Source organism: Calonectris borealis, chromosome W (assembly GCF_964195595.1).
Source record: "Calonectris borealis chromosome W, bCalBor7.hap1.2, whole genome shotgun sequence".
Taxonomy (NCBI): domain Eukaryota; kingdom Metazoa; phylum Chordata; class Aves; order Procellariiformes; family Procellariidae; genus Calonectris; species Calonectris borealis.
The window spans coordinates 44,154,901-44,176,534 of record NC_134351.1 but is presented as its reverse complement, the minus strand read 5'-3'; the positions used below and the strand labels follow the sequence as shown (position 1 = coordinate 44,176,534).

The 21,634-nt window shown below is 42.8% G+C and overlaps 1 protein-coding gene and 1 long non-coding RNA gene across 2 annotated transcripts in view; both read left to right on the top strand.

Annotated features, from left to right (window-relative positions):
- Positions 1–21,634, top strand: part of LOC142074891 (uncharacterized) — a 350,231-nt gene that overhangs the window by 223,410 nt on the left and 105,187 nt on the right. The window lies entirely within an intron of this gene.
- LOC142074986 (microtubule-associated serine/threonine-protein kinase 4-like) overlaps positions 1–21,634 on the top strand; it is a 180,862-nt gene that overhangs the window by 99,286 nt on the left and 59,942 nt on the right. The window contains exons 6-9 of the mRNA XM_075135984.1: positions 898–973; positions 2,364–2,573; positions 14,780–14,881; positions 18,735–18,867. Of these exons, the coding sequence (XP_074992085.1) occupies positions 898–973; positions 2,364–2,573; positions 14,780–14,881; positions 18,735–18,867 (521 nt within the window). The remainder of the gene's footprint in view (positions 1–897; positions 974–2,363; positions 2,574–14,779; positions 14,882–18,734; positions 18,868–21,634) is intronic.

The following is a 21,634-nucleotide window of genomic DNA, read 5'->3' as shown; positions in this document are numbered from 1 at the left end:
GGGACAGATTTTATTGTTCACATTTGCCTATTTAGAAAGCAAAAAGCGAGTTCTTTTGTTCATGTGAGAAATTCCTATGTTGACAGATGGCATTCCTTTTGTGGGGTCTTTTTCCTACTCCACATCATTTAGACCAGACTAGATGGGCCATTGTCACCAACCCAGGAAAATCAGATGGAGATTTTTAAAGGAAGTGATAACTGACAATGATGAGGTTCGTGATAACTGAGAATGAGGCTCATGATAGCAAAAAGCAGTTTCATAGGTTAGCCAAGGCCATGGGTACCTTTTATGGATTGTTTTCCTTCAAGTCTCATGCTTTTTTACAGGCACAGTGCCCCAGCCTTGATGGAATCCATGCATATATATGGCATTATTCGTAGGAAGTTGTTGCTTTTATCTGCCAGTCAGATTGGAAATAGATTGTTTTGATTTTTCTTTTATGATCTGTTTTTTAAAAAAATAAAAAAAATAGACTCATTCTTCTCAACATTTTCACTTGCAGCTAACAGAGTTCTTGGTCAGGTCTTGCTATTTTGATTTTGTGTAACCTTCAAAGGGGCAGGTATAGTCATAATTAATGGTTAAATATATCTCTGTTGCCCTTCTGAGAAAAAGGTGATGTTCACAAGTGTTACAAAACTGCCTGTACCCTGAAGTGTAGCTATAAACTAAGAAAATAACATAGTTGGCAGTTAGATGTCAAGCACATGAAATAATCTTTAAGGCCTGGTCAGAAATAGCAGAAAGGAACCAAGTGTACCACTGATGAGAGAATATACCTTTCCAGTGAAGCCTATGCTGACTTTTTGGTGCAAATAAACTGTACAAAAATATAATAACTAATTCTAGTTCTTGCTAAGGCAAGCTTAAAGGGATAATTTGCTTTGCTTGCAGCCCTGGACGTTCTCCTGCCTGCTGTGACAATGAAATAATTATGATGAACCATGTCTACAAAGAAAGGTTTCCAAAGGTAATGAATTATATTTAAGATACCCAGAATCTAAATTGATAGGCAACATAGGTTTTAAGTAAGTGGTGTTTTTGTTATGGGAACTAATGATCCAAGCCTGTAATGCCTTTCATAAAGCATCACCAAGCTCTTATTAGAAAGATAAAATCACAATAAAGAAAATCCCTACTGAACTGGACATTCATTCGGCAAAGCTCCTAAACTGGTTTTGAAATGAATCATGCTGGTAATATATTCCACTGATTGGAAAGCGATGGTACATTCAATTTCAATAGGTGATGTGTATTTGGGGTAAGTGTATACTGAATTAGTAAAACAAAAATAGTTTCTGTTGCTAAGTCTTGTGCAGCATTTGCTGATATACCAGCAAATTCCTTTCTTTAGTGGCATTTCTTCCTTTTCCCAAACACTCATTATATACTTATTTTACTTGTGAAGATCAGTACACAGCTGTGGGGGTTTGACTATGAGATACCAAATGAGGACATGTTGCTGTTGTGTCCAGAGATCTGAGACACAAATGAGTTCCTAGGTGCAGGCGCATTGCTAGGAGCACTGCACTCTCGGTTGCTCCTAGGGTTTTGGTGATCCCTGGAAAATAAAATAAGGTAAAACTGATACTGTTCCAAAAAGTACCTAAAAAAATTGAAGAAATTTCTTCATATTCCTTCATAGAAATATGAAGAGACATTTGTCAGGATTTGCAGAGTGATCGAGCAACAATCAGAAGTGTGAAACGACCCACTCATTTCAGTGTTTGAGATATGAACTAAGAGGTGTGGGATTACTTTTTAATAAGAAAAATATCTTTAGGGTTTTTTAAGCATCTGCAATTCTGTGAGAAACAGTTGGTTCTGTAAAACAGACACATCTAGCAACCTGCAGACACATCTGACAGCTCATGGTGCTTTTAATCAGTCAGTGTTCTTTCAAACTCTGCCCAGTGAAATATTTTCGTGGTATAACCTATATGAAAGGAAGGAAGATATTCTGATCTGTAGTATCTGCAGTTTTAGCAAAACAAAGTAGACCTCCATGAGTTCTCTTTTTTTTATTATTTTGACTTGGACTTAAATTTTTACAGTCATGGCTCTTATTTTTGTTCTGTTTAGTGATCAACACAAGATTAGTGCACAGTTAATCACCAGTGGCAGACAAAAGGGAGGATCTGCTTAATAGAACAGTAAGGCTATTGCTTTTCTGGACTGGTAATGTGGGGAAATGTCATCTGTTACTTTGTCTTTCTGTTTGCTTGCCTTTTTGCTTCAGTCATTTCACGTATTCCACCTAGGTAACTTCTTAGGTGATACAGAAACGTTGCAGAATCAGAAGTAAGCTTTGAGGCTGCTAGTTTCATGTAAAGCTGTATCATGTATCTATTTGTCTATAGGCCACAGCTCAAATGGAAGAGAGGCTTCGGGACATTATAACAAATCATTCTCCAGATAACATCCTTCCCCTGGCAGATGGAGTGCTCAGTTTTACCCACCATCAGATCACAGAACTGGCTCGAGATTGTTTGGATAAATCCCACCAGGGCCTCATCACGTCACGATACTTCCTTGAATTACAGCAGAAATTAGACAAATTGCTACAGGAGGTATGAGCCATGAGACTACTGTTATGTTTGCTTGAAAAATTGTTTAAAACTGTTTGCCTAAGAGTTGTTGCCTTGAAATAATCATGACTGTTTCACAAATAATTGTCAAAGTGATATTCGTAGCAGTTTTAGTCTACATAATGACCGCTACAAAGACTATAAGGCATCCTAGTGTACTAGCCTGGAATAAATGGGTTGTACAGATTTCAGAAACAACAGCATTTTGTCATGCAGTGCAAGTTATAAATTGCTTACAGAAGTGTGTGCATAAGCCCTAAGTGAGGAGGCTTGCTATTCCATTTACTGTGGATAAATGAGGAAACATATACACTTTCTACTTCATCAACCCTACTAATCTCCTGCTGTGTTGAGAAAGCAGACAGCAACCCTTAGCTTTCCATTAGTTGGAGGATATTTAATTATTTAAATATTTATAATATTCCTTACATAATTAAACTGTTTATTTACAGAAATAATGTCATTTCTAAAAGTGTTGAAACTTCCATAGAATAGTAAGCTAAATGAATTAAGAAAAACTTGGAACTTGACTAAATAAAAGTGCTATGACATAAGTCACTGCACTTTATGAATGTATCATTTTTAAAACGAGTACAGCATATATGTGGTGGGTTGACCTTGGCTGGACGCCAGGTGCCCACCAAGCCACTCTATCACTCCCCCTCCTCAGCTGGACACGGGGAGAAAAATACGATGAAAGGCTCATGGGTCGAGATAAGGACAGGGAGATCACTCAGCAATTATCATCACGGGCAAAACAGACTTGACTTGGGGAAATTAATTTAATTTATTGCCAATCAAAATCAGAGTAGGATAATGAGAAATAAGAAAAAATCTAAAAACACCTTCCCTCCACCCCTCCCTTCTTCCCGAGTTCAACTTCCCTATTTCTCTACCTCCTCCTCCCCCCAAGCGGTGCAGGGGGACGGGGAATGGGGGTTGCAGTCAGTTCATCACACGTTGTCTCTGCCGCTTCTTCCTCTTCACACTCTTCCCCTGCTCCAGCATGGGGTCCCTCCCACGGGAGACAGTCCTCCACGAACTTCTCCAATGTGGGTCCTTCCCAAGCGCTGCAGTTCTTCATGAACTGCTCCAGTGTGGGTCCTTTCCACGTGTCCTTTCCACGGGGTGCAGTCCTTCAGGAGCAGACTGCTCCAGCGTGGGTCCCCCATGGGGTCACAAGTCCTGCCAGAAAACCTGCTCCAGCATGCGCTGCAGTTCTTCATGAACTGCTCCAGCGTGGGTCCTTTCCACGTGTCCTTTCCATGGGGTGCAGTCCTTCAGGAGCAGACTGCTCCAGCGTGGGTCCCCCATGGGGTCACAAGTCCTGCCAGAAAACCTGCTCCAGCATGGACTCCTCTCTCCATGGGGCCACAGGTCCTGCCAGGAGCCTGCTCCAGCGCGGGCTCTCCACAGGGTCACAGCCTCCTTTGGGTGCATCCTTCTGCTCCACCGTGGACATCCATAGTCTGCAGGGGGACAGCCTGCCTCACCATGGTCTTCACCACAGGCTGCAGGAGAATCTCTGCTCTGGCACCTGGAGCACCTCCTCCCCCTCCTTCTTCTCTGACCTTGGTGTCTGCAGAGTTGTTTCTCTCACATATTCTCACTCCTCTCTCCCGGCTGCTGTTGCGCAGCAGTTTTTTCCCCCTTCTTAACTATGTTATCACAGAGGTGCTACCACCGTCGCTGATTGGCTCAGCCTTGGCCAGCAGTGGGTCCATCTTGGAGCCAGCTGACACCGGCTCTATCGGCCATGGGGGAAGCTTCTGGCATCTTCTCACAGAAGCCACCCCTATAGCCCCCCTGCTACTAAAACCTTGCCATGGAAACCCAATACAATGTAACATACTCAGTTGTTTGTGGGGGATTTGATAGCATATTATGAGCCAAAGTTAATGTGATAGACCTGCAGATTTGATATTGTCTTGAAATTTTCCAACTGAGATGTTAAGATACCATGCCTGTCTTAATTTATATCTTTTCTTCTGCTTTCTTTTAAATGCAGGAGCAGTTGCTAAATGTTTTGGTTGAGATTATTATTTTTTTTTCCTGTGCTGCTTTTTTGTTAACTTCTATTCAGTAAATAGGTTTTCTGCAACTGCCGTATTTTGAACTTTTTCTCTTCATAAAGCAATGCAAAAATTAAGACATCAATGAATTATTTCTGGATTACTGAAACCCTATTTTTTCAAACAGAGAAAATACATAGAGCTTGCTTACTAGTCAAAAGGAAGTTTGAACTAGTGACCTTCTTTTGAAATACTCACATTTTTATGATGCAAAGTGCAGGCAGAGTTCGCCAGTTGGCTGGAGATATCTGACTATGAATTATATTATGCTAGTGATAATGTCAAAATACAAGGAAACATGTCTAAGCTAAGATTCACTGAACTGTGTTAACAATATATCCCTTAAAATGGCTACGTAGTTGTCCTGGTTCCGGCTGGGACAGAGTTAACTTTCTTCCCAGTAGCTTGGGGGATGTGCTGTGTTTTGGGTTTGGTATGAGAGGAGTATTGATGGCCCATTGATGCTTTGGTTGTTGCTGGGTGGTGCTTGCACCGAGGGGAGCACAGCCGGGGTGGTGGACCCAGCTGGTCAATGGGGTATTCTGTACCATGTGACATCATGCTCAGTATAAAAACCAGGGGTGTGGGGGGGCTCGCCCCCCGTTCGCGACACGCGGTCGGCGGTCGGTGAGCAGTTGCATTGTGCATTGCCTGCTTTGTGTATTCTGTTATTGTTGTTGTTGTTCTCGTTATTCTTACTGTTCTACTTCATTTTATTTCAGTTATTAAACTGTTTTTATCTCAACCCGCAAGTTTTCCTACTTGTGCCCTCCTGATTCTCTCCCCCATCCCACCGGAGGAGGGGTGTGAGTGAGCGGCTGCGTGGGGTTTATTTGCTGGCTGGGGTTAAACCACGACAGTCCTTTTTGGTGCCCAACGTGGGGCACTGAAGGGTTGAGATAACAACAGATTAACTAGAGCATATTAAGAAATTGATAGGGATTGATACCAAATACAAAGGAACAGTGAAGAGACATACAGTTCTTTGGTTGAAATGATGCAGGGTTAGTAATGCTTCGTGAATAGAGAGGCCGGACATCCAGTACATAAAAAGGCCTTGAAACTTAGTATTCTGCGTAAAATAGATAAAGAGGCTAACCTTGTATCTTGAGTAAAATAGATAAGGGGGTAGTGCTAGTTTGTGATAATGAGAAATGTACTAATTAAGTCAAGAGTTAAAACTGACCATGCGTAAAGACTGAGTTTAACTAAAGGATACTGTGAAGAAGACTATCGATGACCACCAGAGGACCCTAAAAGACCACCGGGAGACCCTGAAAGACCACCAATGAACACAAAGGCACATGCGTCAAAGACTTTTGCATATGTTAATGAATTCTGGGGAATAACATGAATATTTAGATTATTTCTCGGAAACGTAATGAATATGTATACTCTAATTGTATATAACTTCTATGATTGAGTGATTTGGTACGCACACTAGGTGGAGCGATCCCCTGTGCGTCCGACGTCGCAATAAAGAATACCTGCTTTCTGAAACTCCAAATTGAGTCTTAGAGAGTTTGTCAGGAACTTCTTTGTTTCAGAATTTATATCTGGTAACATATTAATTTGTTCTGCACCATGCTCTTGTTTTTACTGTACCTGTTAAAGACTGGAGTTGGGTTTTGTAGTCTGCTGTGCTCTGCAGTGATTAATGATGTTTTGCCTGGGAGATTTGTTACTAAAACACTGGCATTGGGGGTTATTTGGGATTTGGGATTTGTAATGAAGCTGTTACTGTATTTTCGGGTACCACCTCATGGAGACCATTAGCAATTATACCTCTTCCTCTGAGAGATTTTTTATGGAGGAAATAGAGAACGGCACCCTCGCTACCTTCCTCTATGATGTCGTCTCCTTCGTTAAGATAACATGTCAGTACCTTGAACATCCCTGGGTAGTTAAGATACATCTATTGGTACTCCTTGGGAATATTGTTTCGGTTTTGTCCAAAGCTGAATAGTTATGAGTGGCAGGGTGAGTGGGATAGCATAGGCAAATGCCTAGGATGGTGGGCGCCCCCAGTGTTTTGGAACTTCACCCCTGAACAACTGCAGAATCCTGAAAAATTAATAGAATATTTGGAAAAAGTATACTGTCACCCTGGCCATTCTAGGGAGACACAAATCACTGCAATGTGATGGGGCCTGGCCCACGCCTCCTGAGCCCTGTTCAGCACTACTCAGAACCCTCAAGGGGAAGAAAAGGTCCCTGCATCTCATGACGAAAAAACAGGCCCTGAATCTACCCCACCTGCAACAGCAGGCAGGACGGCTACTCCGCCCCCTGCGACAGAGAACCAACCCATGTCGGTATCAGTTGCCCCTATACAAAAAAGAAAATGCACAAGGAAATCAGCTCGTCTAGTAAGGGACGAAGATAAACCAGGGCCATCACAACAACAACAGGAGGAGGAGGCAGAACCCATAAATGAGATGGTAACCACCCGATCCCTATCCCTGGGTGAGCTGCGAGATATGCGAAAAGACTACAAAAAGACTTCAATCATCGTCCAGGCGAGCACATTGTCACCTGGCTGCTCCGATGCTGGGATAATGGGGCCAGTAGCCTGGAATTAGAGGGGAAGGAAGCCAAGCAGCTGGGATCCCTTTCTAGGGAAGGGGGCATTGACAAAGCGATTGGACAAGGGGCACAAGTCCTCAGCCTCTGGAAGCGTGTCAGGTGTGAAGGAAAGGTATCCCTTCAAGGAAGATGTTCTATATCGCCCAGGCAAGTGGACCACCATGGAGAGAGGTATCCAGTACCTGAGGGAATTAGGTGTGCTGGAGGTGATTTATGATGACCTGAACAACGAGCAGTTATCCAAAGACCCAGATGAAGTCAAATGCACCCGACCCATGTGGCGGAAGTTTGTACGGAGCGCACCAGCATCACATGCAAACTCATTGGCAATAATGACCTGGAGAGATGGAGAGGAACAAACGGTGGATGAATTGGCTGGCCAACTCCGGCAATATGAAGAAAGTCTCTCTTCTTCTATGGGCCTGCGTCTCAGCTGTGGAGAAACTGTCCCGGGAGTTCAAGCAACTCAAAGAGGATATGTCCTACCCGCCACCTGCACGGGCCAGTATCTCAGCCATTAGGAGTAAGCGTCCCTCTGCTCAAGAGAGAAGATATCATGGATACACACCACAGGGCACCCTGTGGTTTTACCTGCGTGACCACGGAGAGGACATGAGGAAGTGGGATGGAAAATCTACCTCAACCCTAGAGGCACAGGTACGTGAGTTGCAAGGAAAAACAGTCACACAAGGGGGTTCTCCCAGGAAAACTGCTGCTCCAGTCTCCAGTGAGCAGCTCCCCAGACAGAGTAGAAGGGCTGATTCCACTTCCGACCTTAATAAAGGGACTTCTGATTCGTACTTACAAGAAGTGGGTAGCGAATATGATGACCAGAATGAGAGGGGCCCTGCCTCCGGCCAGGTGGAGGAAAGGGACAACCGGGTTTACTGGACTGTGTGGATTCGATGGCCTGGCACATCAGACCCACAGGAGTATAAGGGTCTCGTAGACACCGGTGCACAGTGTACCCTGATGCCATCAAGGTATGAAGGAGCAGAACCCATTTGTATTTCTGGAGTGACAGGGGGATCCCAAGAGTTAACTGTATTGGAGGCCAAAGTGAGCCTAACCAGGAATGAGTGGCAGAAGCACCCCATTGTGACTGGCCCAGAGGCTCCGTGCATCCTTGGCATAGACTACCTCAGGAGAGGGTATTTCAAGGACCCAAAAGGGTACCGGTGGGCTTTTGGTATAGCTGCCCTGGAGACGGAGGAAATTAAACAGCTGTCCACCTTGCCCAGTCTCTCAGAGGACCCTTCTGTTATTGGGTTGTTGAAGGTCAAAGAACAACAGGTACCAATCGCTACCACAACAGTGCACCGGCGACAATATGGCACCAACCGAGACTCCCTGCTTCCCATCCATAAGCTGATTCATCGACTGGAGACCCAAGGAGTGATCAGCAAGACTCGCTCACCCTTTAACAGTCCCATATGGCAAGTGCAAAAGTCCAATGGAGAGTGGAGACTAACAGTAGACTACCGTGGCCTGAACGAAGTCACGCCGCCACTGAGTGCTGCTGTGCCAGACATGCTAGAACTTCAATACGAACTGGAGCCAAAGGCAGCCAAGTGGTACGCCACAATTGACATTGCTAATGCCTTCTTCTCCATCCCTTTGGCAGCAGAGTGCAGGCCACAGTTTGCTTTCACTTGGAGGGGCGTCCAGTACACCTGGAACCGACTGCCCCAGGGGTGGAAACGCAGCCCTACCATTTGCCATGGACTGATCCACACCGCACTGGAAGAGGGTGAGGCTCCAGAACACCTGCAATACATTGATGACATCACTGTATGGGGCAACACAGCAGAAGAAGTTTTTGAGAAAGGGGAGAGAATAATTCAAATCCTTCTGAAGGCTGGTTTTGCCATAAAACAAAGTAAGGTCAAGGGACCTGCACAGGAGATCCATTTTTTAGGAATAAAATGCAAGATGGATGTCATCAGATCCCAATGCATGTGATCAACAAAATAACAGCCAGATCGTAAGCCCTCTCTATAAATAACATATATATATAAATAACATATAATAACATATATATATAAATAACAGCCAGTCAGATCGTAAGCCCTCTCTATCACGTGACCAGGAAGAACGACTTCAAATGGGGCCCTGAGCAACGACAAGCCTTTACACAAATTAAAACGGGAGATAGTTCGTGCAGTAGCCCTTGGGCCAGTCTGGGCAGGACAAGATGTAAAGAATGTGCTCTACACTGCAGCCGGGGAGCATGGCCCTACCTGGAGCCTCTGGCAGAAAGCACCAGGGGAGACTCGAGGTCGACCCCTGGGGTTTTGGAGTCGGGGATACAGAGGATCCGAGGCCCGCTACACTCCAACTGAGAAGGAGATATTGGCAGCATATGAAGGGATTCGAGCTGCTTCGGAAGTGGTTGGTACTGAAGCACAGCTCCTCCTGGCACCCCGACTGCCGGTGCTGGGCTGGATGTTCAAAGGGATGGTCCCCTCTACACATCATGCAACCGATGCTACGTGGAGTAAGTGGGTCGCACTGATCACACAACGGGCCCAAATAGGAAACCCCAGTCGCCCAGGAATCTTGGAAGTGATCATGAACTGGCCAGAAGGCAAAGGTTTTGGAATATCCCCAGCGGAGGAGGTGACGCGTGCTGAAGAGGCCCCACTGTATAACAAACTACCAGAAAATGAGAAGCAATATGCCCTGTTCACTGATGGGTCCTGTCGCCTTGTGGGAAAGCATCGGAGGTGGAAAGCTGCTGTATGGAGTCCTATACGCCAAGTTGCAGAAACTGCTGAAGGAGAAGGTGAGTCGGGTCAGTTTGCAGAGGTGAAAGCCATCCAGCTGGCCTTGGACATTGCTGAACAATAGAAATGGCCAGGACTTTATCTCTATACTGACTCATGGATGGTGGCAAATGCCCTGTGGGGGTGGTTGCAGCAATGGAAGCAGAACAACTGGCAGCGCAGAGGTAAACCCATCTGGGCTGCCGCGCTGTGGCAAGATATTGCTGCCCGGGTAGAGAACCTGGTTGTCAAAGTACGTCACGTAGATGCTCACGTACCCAAGAGTCGGGCCACTGAAGAACACCAAAACAACCAGCAGGTGGACCAGGCTGCTAAGATTGAAGTGGCTCAGGTGGATCTGGACTGGCAACAGAAGGGTGAATTATTTATAGCTCTGTGGACCCATGACACCTCAGGCCATCAAGGAAGAGATGCAACATATAGATGGGCTCGTGATGGAGGGGTGGACTTGACCATGGACACTATTGCACAGGTTATCCATGTATGTGAAACATGCACTGCTGTCAAGCAAGCCAAGAGAGTAAAGCCTCTTTGGTATGGAGGATGATGGTTGAAATATAAATATGGGGAGGCCTGGCAGATTGATTATATCACACTCCCACAAACCTCACAAGGCAAGCGCTATGTGCTCACCATGGTGGAAGCAACCACCGGATGGTTGGAAATATATCCTGTGCCCCATGCCACCACCCAGATCATTATCCTGGGCCTTGAAAAGCAAGTCTTATGGTGACATGGCATCCCCGAAAGAATTGAGTCAGACAACGGGACTCATTTCCGAAACACCCTCATAGACACCTGGGCCAAAGAGCATGGCATTGAGTGGGTCTATCACATCCCCTACCATGCACCAGCCTCCAGGAAAATCGAACGATACAATGGACTGCTAAAGACTACGCTGAGGGCAATGGGTGGTGGGACATTCAAGCATTGGGATACACATTTAGCAAAAGCCACCTGGTTAGTCAACACCAGGGGATCTGTTAATCGAGCTGGCCCTGCCCAATCCAAACTCTTACGTACTGTAGATGGAGATAAAGTCCCTGTCGTGCACATAAGGAATATGCTGGGGAAGACAGTCTGGGTTACTCCTGCCTCTGGCAAGGGAAAACCCATTCATGGGATTGCTTTTGCTCAAGGGCCTGGGTGCACTTGGTGGGTAATGCGAAAGGATGGGGAAGTCCGATGTGTACCTCAAGGGCATTTGATTTTGGGTGAAAATAGCCAATGAACTGGATTGTATGATGTTAATTGCTGTATAATACTGTATGTCATCACTTCTATGGTTGCTATATGTCATATCAACAGTATTGCAATAAGAATCACCCAGATTAATGAAGAACGAACTGTGATGAAACCGAGCAAAGTGCAACGATGATGGAACCGGACGAGCACAGTGATAATGGAATCAGAACTGGCTTCAGGATGCAACAGTCCAACACCACACACCATCTCTCCTGCCCTGAAAGTTTTTTATGACAGATGGAGCCCAAAGTCATGGACTAAATGAACTCAATGGACTTTTTAGAGGGATGTCCCATGGACTAAGGGAATGATCTCTCTGTGTGTGTATATACATAAAGGCAGGAAAAGTGGTGATGACTAGTTGGAATGTATTGGAAAATGTAAGATCTGGGCATGATGTAGATGGTTTGAATAAGGGGTGGATATTGTTCTGGTTCCGGCTGGGACAGAGTTAACTTTCTTCCCAGTAGCTTGGGGGGTGTGCTGTGTTTTGGGTTTGGTATGAGAGGAGTGTTGATGGCCCATTGATGCTTTGGTTGTTGCTGGGTGGTTCTTGCACCGGGAAGACTTTTGGTTTCTCTTTTCGGCCTCCCATGCCCTGCCTAGTGCATGGGAAGCTTGGGTGTGGGGGGGGAGCACAGCCGGGGCGGTTAACCCAGCTGGCCAATGGGGTATTCTGTACCATGTGACATCATGCTCAGTATAAAAACCAGGGGTGTGGGGGGGCTCGCCCCCTATTCGTGACACGCGGTCGGTGGTCGGTGAGCAGTTGCATTGTGCATCGTCTGCTTTGTATATTCTGTTATTGTTGTTGTTCTCATTGTTATTATTACTGTTCTACTTCGTTTTATTTCAATTATTAAACTGTTTTTATCTCAACCTGTGAGTTTTCCTACTTGTGCCCTCCTGATTCTCTCCCCCATCCCACCAGAGGAGGGGTGTGATTGAGCGGCTGTGTGGGGTTTATTTACTGGCTGGGGTTAAACCACGACAGTAGTAAGTAGAGTTTAGAGTACATGTTGTCTTATTTACTTTAAGGAGAAAAAAAAACACAACCCCCCCAACCCCCCCCAAAAACACAACCCCCCCAAAACCCTAAAAACCCCACTCTAGCGAGTTATTCTCCAATCTGCATATAAAGCAGGTCATTATTTAAAAAAAAACACCAAAACACTCATTTTGTCATGGTCTGTGATGCAAATTCTTTATTATGTAAAAATTTCCTGTTTTGCAAACACATAATTCCTTAAAATATTCAGACATAACTTTTGAGTCAACTGCATTGTAACTGTCAATAACATAATATGACAGTAAGAAAACTTGCTCTTTGCACAACCCGTTTCTTTGCACAACTCGCTTACAGGCACTCATTTGTTCTTTGCATTGATGTGAGTCATTTGTTGTCAATTCCCAGCTGTGACGTTCAGTAGAAAGCTGCATCTCCTACTGCTACTTGGTATGTTGCGATTACTTTGCATTACCAGGGAAAGACTCCCTTGAGGTTTGAGCAGTTTGATTCAACCAACATTTTTATAATTCTAAGGTCAAGGTCAAGTGAATCTGAATGCTTTCTTGCTTCATCCTTCTTAAATGTAACATGTATTGAGTCTTTCATTCACATATGCATCTGAGTGTTCACAAAGGTGCTTTAAATTTTGCTGGTGATTAAAATAGGCAGATGTTTTGTTTACCAGAGAGTTCTTTTTGGACTTGGTTGATAGCGTGCAGAACACACATGCTTGTGTTCAATTAAGGTTCTTCCAAAACCTATTGCAGAGTGCTGGGTGGTATTTGTGCCTTTTTCTTTTTTCCTTCTTTAAACTTCACAGACTAATTCTTCTCAAATATTTGCTTGGTTTTTTGTTTTTAAATTATAGTGTTTGTATTGAGAGCGATATGTACCTTCATATTTTCATAGGTTTTTTAAAACTACAAAAATATAAGAGAGAGTTATTGTCATGGTTTAACCCCAGCCAGCAACTAAGCACCACACAGCCGCTCGCTCACTCTCCCACAATGGGATGGGGGAGAGAATCGGAAGAGTAAAAGTGAGAAAACTCGTGGGTTGAAATAAAGACAGTTTAACAGGTAAAGCAAAAGCCGCACACGCAAGCAAAGCAAACCAAGGAATTCATTCACTCCTTCCCATCGGCAGGCAGGGGTTCAGCCATCTCCAGGAAAGCAGGGCTCCATCACGCGTAACGGTTACTTGGGAAGACAAACGCCATCACTCCGAACATCCCCCCCTTCCTCCTTCTTCCCCCAGCTTTATATGCTGAGCATGACGTTATATGGTATGGAATATCCCTTTGGTCAGTTGGGGTCAGCTGTCCCAGCTGTGTCCCCTCCCAACTTCTTGTGCACCCCCAGCCTACTCGCTGGTGGGGTGGTGTGAGAAGCAGAAAAGGCCTTGACTCTGTGTAATCACTGCTCAGCAGTAATGAAAACATCCCTGTGTTATCATCACTGTTTTCAGCACAAATCCAAAACATAGCCCCATACTAGCTACTATGAAGAATATTAACTCTATCCCAGCCAAAACCAGCACAGATATATATTATATGAAAAGTACTTATTTGTCCATATTAATCACTTTTAAAATGTTAGTTTCTTAGTTTTCTTTCAGTTATCTTTTCGGATTTGAATAATCAAGAGATGAAGAAAAATTTAAGTCTACAGTTTCTACTCTTCAGAACAAAGAAATGCTTTGATATTCGAGTGAAGGGCTATTGGTATATGTTAATCAGGAGGAGAATGATATGGTGTCTTTGCATTCATTATCACCCTTACATTATACCGTTTGTTCTTAGAGGAGAAAGTTTGAAAGAAATTTGAAATGCAGCTCAGACCACTGTGCAAATCTTTTCAAACCTTCCAGAAGTATTTTTTCTGTATGTTTTCTTTTATAGCATTTTCCCCCCTTTGTTGTCATCTTTGTGGAACTCAATTTTTCATTGTCTTGATTTCTACATGTACCTGTATATGGCCTCTCTCTGCAAGTATGATCTCCTATATATATATAGGTCATTGTCATTTTATTATGACATGTGGCCATAGGAAATCAGTATCAATTTGGCATGGATGTTGCTTATGTTTATTAATATTACTTAGATCAGTTTTCATTTCATCCTAAAATTATTAACAAATTGAGAGACAACTGTACATGTAGACAGATGTATGTTGTGTTGAAATTTAGTCCCTTTTGCAAAACTGATGGTAATAATGTTATGTAAGTCAAAAAAAATAGGTATTATGTCCATTGTAGACACTTTTACTTTGTTTTTACAGTGTTAGAATTGTGCAAAAGGGATTACTTCAATTTGAAATTATAACGTTGCTCAAATCCTTGTTATTTCTGCTGGCATCTTGAAAATGACGTGCTGTTTGTCTCAAGTGTATGCTTCAAAACCTGCAAAAGTGTCCCAGATATCATATATACTTTCCTGAGTTGTGCATCGAATGCGGTTTGTTTTATTATCCCTTTATTTTTATGTTTTAGGCTCAAGAGCGATCAGAGAGCAGAGAACTGGCATTTATTAAGCAACTAGTCCGAAAAATCCTAATAGTTATTGCTCGTCCTGCTCGCTTACTGGAATGCCTGGTAAGGTTATGCTTACTTTAAATAGTTTTTTCACTTGTTTGTGTAGGAAAATTTCTGGGTTAGCATTCAAAGCCCTTTACGATCATTTGTTGAAACATGTCAAACAACTGGGCAGGGCTTCATTGTTGGTGGGATCATTTTTGCTTTTATTTTAGGAACATGGGACTGGCAGGGAACCTCCTGCAGTTGTGTTTGGTTCCCTGCTGTTGCAAATACTATATTATAGGATCCCTTTCATCAATTGGGGAAGCTCCAGTTTGAAACCAGTTGGGTTTTTCTGTTGTTTTGTTAGGCTTTGCTATTCTCTTGGGAAGACTGTTCCGGAATTGTAATTGCTTGGTGGTTTTCCCCTTGTTGTTCTTCTTTTTCTTACAAGTTTCATAATTTTTTTTCACTCAACAGCTGCCAGGGCTATAAGCAACTTGCAGTCAGCTCTGTGGTACCTGATCTGGGGGGAACAGCAGCAGGGGGGTTAGGGTATTTGGATATACAGATAGTCCGAGTTATACTGGGGAACAGAAGAAACAGAAGAGTTAACTTATTTATGCACGAGCATAGCACTGATGTTGCCAGACTGGGCTAGCTTGTGGGAGGCCACGTGGGCATGTTTCTGCTTTGCCTGCTCATGCTGTGGGAGCTGGGGTGGCTCAGGTGCAGGAAGTTGCTCCTATGCACTGAGCCAATGTGCTTCAGTTGTTCAGTGGAACTAATAAACCCTCGCAGAACACAGTGTACTCAGGAGGATGGCGTAGACACCCAATTACCATTTAAGAGCTAGCCTGAGTCCAACAGGCCCTGGCAGGCAGCCCAAGCTGACTTTGTTGAGCCACTGTGCTTGCCACTACCAGGATCACAGTGTTGACATTGCACATAGCTATTTGAGGCTGGCAAGGCTTATGTGGTAGCTGCTAACCTGCTGCTAGACTCAAGTTATGCCTGAAAGTGTCATAACTGCATTTGCATGGCACTGAATCTGTCTTGTCTTCCCTCTGGTCTGTATCTTTATCATTGCACATCCAAAAATGCCTTTAAACACATCCTGTGGGCTGACAGACCAAGGCTTCCTTGTGATGCTTTGTCCTTCCCTCCCATGCTTGCTAGCTCTCTCTCACCCACCCCTGCCCCCAACCTCATCACTGTTTTTTAGCCTCTTAATTCAGGTTCTCTCCTGGTGACCTATTTGCCTATTAGTTCATTCTCCCTAAATACCAAGTTTTATAGCTAGCTAGTCCAAATCTTCATTCACTTGGTTCCCAGTTTCTGACCCTGGGATTTTATCCTAGGCTACTTCCTCTACCTTATCATGCTTCAAGTAGAGCTGCTGTGTATCCTGTATCCCTCCTTTTGCTGGGCCTGCTGATGTGAGTGAAAGGACAATATTGCGAGGCCAGGAGATGAGCTCTTAGTGTTCTGGTGCTTAGTTGCTTCCAGCTGTTTAGCTTTTCAGAGCAGCAATTGCAGAGAAAGTCAGCGCAGCTGCCTTGGAGTGTTCTTACTTCAGATGGGATCTTAAAGAGATTTAAGCTGGAATATAACAACTCTGCACAGTATGTTTCTTCAGAGGCAGGTAACTTGAACAAATTTAGGCAGACTGTCACAAAAGAACACATTTCTCATGCAAGAAGGTGTTAAGCCTGCTCCATAAAGGTCACTGGAATAATTTAATCTTACAGAAACAATACTGTTGTTTTTCCATAGCTTCTCTCTGGAAACTTTTGAATAATATTGGCTGATATTTTAGAACATCTGTCTGAAATAGATACTAGGTATGGAAAACTTCAGCCTCTCTAAGAAACTTTGTAGCATTACAGAAAATAAATCCAGCACTTTTGTCATGAGAAGTTTCAGATACCATATAGTAACGCTGTCAGTTTTCTGACGGTGATCTTAGCTCAGGTGTTCATGGTATGTGAATTCCTATTTGTATTAACTTGTTAATCACATGAATAAAACTTTTGCAGTTTCATATGTGCCAAGAACTACTGCCAAATATTGAAAGATTTTCTCCATTTGCACATGGAAAATGAAACACAAAGATGGAAAATAAATTCCTTGCTTCTAATTATTTCATAGAATCATAGAATCATTAAGGTTGGAAAAGACCTCTAAGATCATCGAGTCCAACCATCAACCCAACACCACCATGCCCACTAAACCATGTCCCTAAGCGCCTCATCTACAGGTCTTTTAAATACTTCCAGGGTGACTCAACCACTTCCCTGGGCAGCCTGTTCCAAGGCCTGACCACTCTTTCAGTAAAGAAATTTCTCCTAATGTCCAATCTAAACCTCCCTTGGCGCAACTTCAGGCCATTTCCTCTCGTCCTATCACTAGTTACTTGGCAGAAGAGACCAACCCCCACCTTACTACAACCTCCTTTCAGGTAGTTGTAGAGCGCGATGAGGTCTCCCCTCAGCCTCCTCTTCTCCAGACTAAACAGTCCCAGTTCCCTCAGCCGCTCCTCATAAGACTTGTGCTCCAGGCCCTTCACCAGCTTCGTTGCCCTTCTCTGGACACGCTCCAGCACCTCCATGTCCTTCTTGTAGTGAGGGGCCCAAAACGGAACACAGTATTCAAGGTGCGGCCTCACCAGTGCCGAGTACAGAGGCACAATCACCTCCCTACTCCTGCTGGCCACGCTATTTCTGATACAGGCCAGGATGCCGTTGGCCTTCTTGGCTACCTGGGCACACTGCTGGCTCATGTTCAGCCAGCTGTTGACCAGCACCCCCAGGTCCTTTTCTGCCAGGCAGCTTTCCAGAAAAGGGGCCAAGAAATGACCTGCGGGGAAGCTAACCAGCTCAGCAGCCTGCCTGGCTTCTGCAGAAATTTTTGACAGAGCTGACTTGCTCCAGCAAAAAGTCTGTTTTGTTGCATCAATGTTTCATGACTCTGACTGGCTCTCCCTCTATTAAGCACTTTTGTGATCTATGGGTGGCAAGAACATCTTGAAGAATGTAATGGCTATGTTAGAGATGTTTTGGTATGAATTCATACCAGAAGATAGAGAAAGTCTGTTTAAAAAAAAAAAAAAACACCAAAAAAAAACCCCAAAACAATCAAACAAACCAAAACAACAAACCTTTTAATCTTTCTTGTTCCTTTCAATGCTTTCTTATTTTTATCATCTATTAAGGTAGTAAAATAAACTTATTTCCAAGGGGCTTAAAGGATAGGCAGGGTTTTGAGGTGTGGGGGTTTTTTGTTTTGTTTTGTTTGGGTTTTTTTACCTCTCTGAGGCTTACCTTTTAGGCATGGTATAAATGATAGTAGTAATATAGTTGGTTCCCAAAGGAGGATGTTTCATTTCTAGATTTGGAACAATTGGATCAATGAAGTTCAAATGTTGTTTTCAACAACCTACAATTTTGGCTTCGTTCTGAAGTTAGTGATTTATTTAATTTTATTTTCCATAAAACATAATACATATATATTGATTAAAAATACTTCAAAATTTCATTTAGAAGTAAAAGCAGAGAGCAATATATTTACATAGTTTGTTTATTTCAGTAGTGGATTTTTATATGCAAGCGGCTGCAGGGAGATGAAGTCTTCTGTATGGTTATAGGTCATTTCACTATGAATATTATGGGAAGTTTTGAGGGCAAAGAACTTACTATTCTTATAAAGTAGTGCTCTGAAAGAATGGTATGAAATTTCATTGCTTACAGCATGTTACACTGTATAGGAATCATAATAGAATAATAGGCTACTAGTAATAGAATAACAAGGTATCATTTTTAATAAGGGAAATGTCAAATATTTGCAATAGAAGAAGCAAAGGAAGCTTTTATGTTAGGTTTTAAGACTTCAGTTTCTGCAGGGAGAATGATGGTGATTATTTTTCTTCTAGGAATTTGATCCCGAAGAGTTTTACTATATTTTGGAAGCAGCTGAAGGCCATGCTAAAGAGGGGCAAGGCATTAAAACAGACATCCCTCAATATATTATTAGCCAGCTGGGCTTAAATAAAGATCCTCTGGAAGGTAAATATATATCCTGGTCAAGCTATAGACTCCCAATTGCTTCCTTCTCAATGTATTTAGTCATTGTGATAATAATCTATGTGTACCTCAAAAGAGTCAAAGTAAAGATGGTAGCAGAACAAGCATTCACTAACCCTCAAGGTTCTCTCACAAGCTCAAAGGCATTAAAAAGGCTATCTGAGATTTTCTGTTGTGAATATCACTCACAAATACACTGTGTCGATGATACTCATCATCATCTTCCAGCCTGGCAATGTAACTTTCTTAGTTCAGCTCTAGCTTGAAATTTACTGGTATAATTTGATGGCAACTGTTATCCAACCATAGGTATAAATGAAACTGGGCTGAGCTGTTATTTACCTTTCAGTGCCCCCAGGCTCCCACATCTTAGAATCCCTGAGAAGAATGTCTCTCATTCCTATTAAAACTGCAAAGATTTTATTTTCCTGGGTAATTTATATGTCCATGTTGAGGACTTCTGTAGGGAGAACTCGGGTTCCCATGGAGGTATTGTCATTGCACAATTTTTGGTTGCCTGATTCTTGTTTTAAGGACAGCATTGGGAAAACTAAAATTATTTCTGTTTCCGAACCAGACCATCTTCTCTTCCATCCTGAGACCAGGTTCTCTCACTGGTGACATATGGAAATTGGTTCGTTGTGTTCAGTGCTAGTCCTGCAATTTGGAAGTCCAGCAGAAATGTCATCATGAAAAATGGGTCTAGCTAGCGCCATTTAGCTTGTCTTCTGTGTTTTGACCCAAGACAAGGGGGATCTCTAGGAGAGGACTTGATAACACAAAATAATAGCAAAAACCTATGATAAGCTTTTTTTTAACCAGTTCTCATGATGCAAGATCACATTTCCTTAAATCAAAGGAGGAGCATATTGCAAGTGTGTTAAAAGAAAATGCTTTTTTGTTCAGCTTAAGCAGCTTGTGTTCAGCACTGCCAGATGTTGTCAGGAATTTGGTTAGATCTAATTCAATTAGGATATTATTATAGATGATATTCATGTTATGTTAAAAGATATAAAGGAAGTCAAGCCTATTATTAGTCCTCTTCCTATCTTCACAGAAGAACTTCCTCATCCAAATTTAGTATTATTTTTATCTGAGATATAGATTAAAGTAGCCTCGGCACTTTTTGCTTGGATTCGGAGTGCAGCAAGGATGCAGGGCAAATTTTGAAAATACACATAAATATTGTTTTCCATGTGGTACTGGGAAAGATCAAGAAGTAGCTTAAAATTCTCTGCGAGATAGAGGTGTCCACTGGATTTGGAGAGCTGTTGGTCTGGCCTAGACTGACAATTCATAAATTCTTCACTGATCAAGTATGCAAGATTTAATTTGGAGTGTGGGTTGAGGTTGTAGTATTATTGACCCTGGTTCTGCCACTTGAACCTTATCTTACTGATTGACTCTTTCTGGCCACTTGGATAAAAGTGTTCCTCAGCATGAGTCAAGAAACCTAAGTTTAGTAATGTCTTTGAATGTTTTTAAACAGTTTATTGTGAGAGAGGTCTAGAGACAAATGCTACGTACAAATAAGGGATACTATTTTCTCAGACTGAATATTTATTTTTATGTGAGTGTACTTCATCTAGAACACATCTTATAATTGCATTTCATAAATTAAATATTGCTGAATATAACTTAAACTTTGAAACATTCCAGGATAATTGAAATGTTTGTTTTGTGAGGGGAAAAATGGACTATGTGGTTTGTCAGTAAATACTAAGAGGTGTATGATGTGTGGATTACTGACCTTTGGTTCAGCTGGAGATTTGGGTGATGTCGTGGTTTAATCTGACAGGCAGCCAAATACCACGCAGCCGCTCACTCACTCCCCCCGCCCCCCCAGTGGGACGGGGAGAGAATCGGAAGGGTAAGAGTGAGAAAAACTCGTGGGTTGAGATAAAGACAGTTTAATAGAACAGAAAAGGGAAAATAATAATAATAAATAATGATAGAATATACAAAATGAGTGATACACAATGCAATTGCTCACCACCCGCGCTGACCAATAACCAAGTAGCGATCGGTACTTCCTGGATCACGCCTACCGTTCATATACTGAGCATGACGTCACATGGTATGGAATACCCCATTAGCCAGCTGGGCTGGCTGTCCTGATTATGTTCCCTCCCATCTTGTGTACCTAGCTCAGTCAGTAGGCATGGGAGCTGTCCTTGGGCTAGGAGGGCACTTAGCAACAACTGAAAACATCAGTGTGTTATCAACATTCTCCTCATACTAAATCCAAAACACAGCACTAGGAAGAAATTTAACCCTATCCCAGCCGAAACCAGGACAGGTGATTAAATTATTTTGTGTATCATTTTAAAGGTTAATGTGTATGTAGACTTGTGATCAAATAATTCAGGCCATCTGATTCATATGAATGCTTTTCTGCCTCTCCACAGAAAGTGATATTTATAAGCAGTATAAATCACTGTGCAATGACTTCTTAAATGGTCTGGTTTTGGTTTTAAATTGGTGTCTCTATATGAAAGTACATTTCCTAAGCAAAAATAAAAGAATATCACTATGGGTTTATGCTCTTGGATTAATCATTTACGAAGGGAATTATTTGGAAACACTATTCACTGGTATAAAAAATATTACATGAAGATCATCCTCCTGAGAGAGCTTTTAAATTCCTTGTATGCAAAAATGGAAAATATTTAAATAGCAGAAGAACCAAATCTTTCAAAACAAACAAATCCCACCTCAGTAACTCCACTTATCCTGAAACATGGAATTG